General features: G+C 42.0%; 1 protein-coding gene across 1 annotated transcript; it reads right to left on the bottom strand.

The window, feature by feature from the left end:
- Positions 1 to 638: 638 nt before the first annotated feature.
- Positions 639 to 4,847, bottom strand: LOC142131533 (proteasome subunit alpha type-1-like). The gene is made up of 8 exons (XM_075194404.1): positions 4,833 to 4,847; positions 3,912 to 4,001; positions 2,871 to 2,972; positions 1,980 to 2,083; positions 1,637 to 1,725; positions 1,438 to 1,508; positions 933 to 1,062; positions 639 to 840 (listed from the first exon to the last, which is right to left on the bottom strand). The coding sequence occupies exons 1-8, from the start codon at positions 4,845 to 4,847 to the stop codon at positions 737 to 739; spliced, it is 705 nt and encodes a 234-aa protein (XP_075050505.1). The 3' UTR covers positions 639 to 736.
- Between the last annotated feature and the right edge of the window lie 219 nt (positions 4,848 to 5,066).

Below are 5,066 nucleotides of genomic sequence, written 5' to 3'. Positions count from 1 at the left end.
TTCCCAAATGTCCATCTTATCCTCCCTTAGCAAGGAACATGGCTGATCCATCCAACTCATTCCATTGACCTGGGCAAACTTTTGCACTACCACAGACACTGTCATCTCGGCTCACAAATCTACACCTCTCCATATCTATTTGCACACAAGACAGTGCATGACATAAAAAAATAATGAACTGTGTTTTTACACCCATGTAGATCATATATGGTTAGTGACATGCCTAGAAAGTGCTCATAAAATGTGTGCCATGAGAGTTTCAGAAGTGAAAATATCCAGGACGGCTCCGGACTTTAATATGAGTCAGGTTCTATGCAGTTGTAATAGTGGAAAAACCTGGGGCCAAAATCATCACATGAAAATAAAGTTGGACATATTAGTTACTAATAATAGATAAGTATATAGTTCAATCAGCGGGAGCCTGGTCAGAGAGAGGTCTGAAAACAATTACAGATGTCCCAATAGGCTTTTATTCATATGAATAAACCTTCAACGTCAATGTAATCTAGTGATGTGCTGTAATACACAGAAGACCATCTATACAGACAGTATGAACAGATACTGTAAAATGTGTGAATCCTTAAACAAAAAGCTGCATCTATGATGTGACATTGTACATGTGATATAACTGATCACACATAGACTTTCTTTCTTCGGTGTTTCAGATGAAGCCTTGGTATTGGCTGCAAATTCTTACAGTACTATTCTGCACGGTCACTCGGAACCAGCGTATGGCTTAGCATGTAGTATGTAATGTTACCTTTGTGGTCAGGTCTTGTTCTGCAGGAAGAGTTTCACGTAAGGCACGCAGTCCATGTTTAACCAATTCATTCAGATTACCTGCGAGGGGAACGTGATACACATATGAGCACTTCCGCTGTGTGTACTAGATATCACACACAATCTGTGACACATACTGTACACAGACTCACAGTCACTGAACTCCGTCATGCGTCTCTCCAGATACGTGCGAGCAGACTGGGACCGCGCTCCAATAGACATCGCTTTGCAGTCAAAGTAGTTTGCAGAAGGACAAGTCTGGAATATGTGGGGTCCTTTGTCCTGGGGAGCGGACAAGATCTCAGACAATAAAATTACTGAGGTTTAATACTAATTTTTACACTTCCCAGTACTATTCTCTCCCTGCAGCCTTCACATTACTAGAAGATTTCTCCCCATCCCCCACATTTCAGCCATTACTGTGCTTCAGTCACAGCCTTCTATAGCCAATTGTTACACAGTTCCCAGAAGTAATGAACGTGTTTATACTGATGCCCACATCAGCACAGTATGTACCAGGACTATGCAGCCTGGCCGCGATTCACCCACTGGCTCAATAAGAATTTATTTTCCTCCTCCTAGGACCCCAAACCCAGAAGTATTTTCATTGCTTTCTCTCCTAAAACTAAACCCATCATTTTGGTGTCCGACGCTTACATCGAATCCTGCAATGAGGAGTCCTACTCCATAAGGTCGTCTCCCATAGCGCTGAGTGGGAACTTGGGTTTCTGAACACGGTTGAGGAATATAGACAAGAAAAAGGACAGAATATAACACAATAATCTCCCTCCAAGTGAATGACAAGCAGAGCGTCTTTATATCAAGTTCTATGAGCAGCCATCTGCTGAAAGGATACTACTTCCGATCAAGGAGACGAGACGGGACACTGGAAGTGGTCGGTCAAACACGAATCGCGAATCCAGACATTCCTGACGCATGAAATTACTGCAAAGCAAAACCAATAGAGTGATGATTAACAAATCAATATGGCCACGACATGACGGGAAGACGGGTGTACACTCAGCGCAAACTTTCTGCCATTCCTCAGAATTACATTTTAAGAAGTTCCAAATTGATGATTATTCAATATGTAGTAGAGAAATGCTTAGTATCTACAACTGCACAGTTGACCGAGGATCGACCAGGACAATATAATGTTGGACCCAATATTCCAGGACAGAGGAAGGACATGTACTCACCACAGCAGCCGAGCGTCCGCAGTGAGCCCAGCAATGGAGATGCCGACGTGATTGTCCACGTTGAGGATCTTCTTCTGATGGGCGGCCAGCTCTGACTGCGCTCTCTGTATAATACAGGGGTGTTACACATCAGCAACCATCCAACACACAAGACTGATGTCTGACCTATCACTGCCCTCATGCCGCAAAACAAGGATTGTAAACTCTGTCTTATTAAGTATAATTGGCACAGACATATAATTGCTATCAGTGGCTTACACACGAGATAACAACCCGAGCGTCCATTCACACCCATTGTGTTTCATAAGCAAAAAATCTGGGTGCTACAAGTACAATACAGGATCCCCGCACTGCAGAGCAGCCTCACATCCGGCCCTTTCCTGTCCTATACGAGTATGTCGCACTTCCCCCACCTGTGACTCTCATTGTACCGCAGCCAATATACACACAGCAAAGTGTTGCAAACTAAAAAAACAGCAGGAAAATCCTGCTACAGTGTGTGATTATAAGGGCCCGATTATTACAGTGCTTTGGCCCCCACAAAGGATAAATCCAACAGGCCTTTCCTGTGTATGGCAGCTTAAAGTCTTTATACACAATTGCATGTATGCTCCTCTACAGGCATGGACTCTCTTCACATGCTTTTTTTATATCCATTCAAATGTATTTATGTGAGTGAAAAATGATATATATATATATATATATATATATATATATATATATATATATATAGTTGATTTTGCACTCAACCAAATCTTCAAATTTGGTCAAAAGGTTACATTATGTTCAGCTTACGACTTGTCACACAGATATCTATACATTTTTCTAATAGTCATGAGCTAGGACAAAACAGCAGCTGTTCTATCCCTCTCGATCAGAAGGACAGTTTACCTTTAACGCTACCAGCACTGCATGAGTCTTAGACTTCAGTCCCACCGTAGCAGATCCCTGCTTCACCGCTTCCATGGCATATTCAATCTGATGTATCCGGCCCTAGGCGACAGAGAACAGAACCCAGCAACATGAGGTCAGTATTTCTGTGCTAAAAGCCCATTATCCCCTCAAGTTCACATTATTAGTGTCTACTTCATTACGTGTCCCATTCAGCTGCATAAAAGAGATCATCAAGATCTATGAAATTAGAGCCGACTTCTCTGACCTGCACATCTTACTCCACCTGCGCAGCACAGAATAAGACTGTAAAAGTGATCAAAACATTCGAGGGTGTTGTGTTAATTAGTTAGACGCACCTCAGTTTGGAATCTGAAATGCAGTTTTTACTTTCTTTAAATAATTAAACTGCTGCATTTTATGTTACGCGTCTAAGAAGCCTAAATAGAGCCAACAAGAATCTCAAGGAAGACACAATAGTGTCTCCACCCAGGGGGTTGTTCCCTTACAGATGCCATTATTTCAAAGATAACACATCATAAATAAAGGCGACCCCTTAGGTTATCGTCACATGACCAAGGCGCTCCCAGAGCGTATCAGCAGTTTGTTTCAGACGTAATGCTTACACTTCCAGCTATTATTCTGCAGCTACAGTTTGTGAGCGTTGGGTTCCACAGGGCTAACATATGCAGACACATGTAACACTGATCTAACTGGCCACTTCTCCTGCACAACTGAAGGAGGAATGTAGGACAGACAGTACACAATGAGCTGATTCCTGGCCCCACATGTATGTTCTCTGCAATATCCAGGGCTGTAGTGGAACACGTCTTGTAATGGTTTAGCCAACGATCAGATCTCTTTCACGCTGGAAGGATCACTGGGAATCTGCTTAATATCATGTCTTTAGGGGAATATTTGTTAACAGTTTACATAAGGTTTCTAAAGAACATCAACAGAAGAAAGGGCTGACTGACTAACTAATAAGTAACTCCATGTGTTCAGCTCCGTGAACTACAAATAAATAGAGCCGTCTCTTACCTGGGGGCTCCACACCGTCACATCGTTATCATACTGATTGCGAAACTGCGGAATGGAAACACAGCGCAGAATGATTACCAATAATGGCAACTGTATGAAACATGTTACATGAAGAAAACAAATCCCACACACAAATATACACTGACAGAGAGGAACACTCCACAATACAGACTATGAAGGTCCTAGTTATAGAAGACATGGTAAGTAGGGGCCAGTGCTATGTGCTGAAAGTGCGGAGAAAGGATATAAACTGCAGTGCTCCAATATAAGCCCATAAACTACCATATATCAGACAGGTATTTACTAGGCATCTTCTCTTCTAGCAGCAACTCCATAACCCGAACGACAGTGGTCTTTATGGAAACAGGAGGAAAGAGATATTATATAAACTAAAAATAGCAAAATGTCTGCCCTGTACTTCAGAGAAAGCAGCACTGATGCTGCTGGTGGTGCATCTCTATCATCCATCATTCTGGAATAGGAGACAGCCTTTGTATTTGTGGCTGGCTAGCTTCCAAGGTAACGGCAATACTCAGTACAAACTACTGATTGGTGGATTCACAGAAGGGCAAGGTCTGTGAATTTACAGCAAGCTATTTGTCCATTTTATACATGCTGCCTTATGATCAGACCCAAGAGAAGAGCCTTTTCCGTGCCACTTGGAACACTGCTTATAGTCGCAGGATACACTACAGGTTGCAGCAATCTTCATTTACATTTTAAGTAGTGGAATGTGTAAGACTGAAAACATGTATTTCACCCGTTGATGAAAAATTCAAGGTTGTGGCTAAAATGTACTTAGAAAGAAAGACGAGTCCTGCAGCTGTCCGGTGAGTGAAGGTATAATTACAGAAAAGTCCTTGTCAAATGTTTTCAAAGACTATTGTATGGATTCAGGTGTATGGCAGGTCCATTTCTCACTATGAAACATTCCATCCCATTCATATATGAACAATTGGTTAACAGTCATATTGAAGGATATAATCCCATCTAAATGTACTTTCTAGCAGAGCTCTAACAGGTATATAGTGTTGCAGGACCTGAATTTTCAAGACAGGATTAAGGATCTCTCTACATAACCCCCTCCCTCCCAGCATATATTGCACTAACTACTGAAAACTGGCAACCTCAAATATTAGTGGCCGGGTATATACA

Source organism: Mixophyes fleayi, unplaced genomic scaffold (genome assembly GCF_038048845.1).
Source record: "Mixophyes fleayi isolate aMixFle1 unplaced genomic scaffold, aMixFle1.hap1 Scaffold_35, whole genome shotgun sequence".
In the NCBI taxonomy this organism is placed as follows: domain Eukaryota; kingdom Metazoa; phylum Chordata; class Amphibia; order Anura; family Limnodynastidae; genus Mixophyes; species Mixophyes fleayi.
Note: the sequence above shows the minus strand (reverse complement) of the source record. Positions and strands in the feature narration are given on the sequence as shown.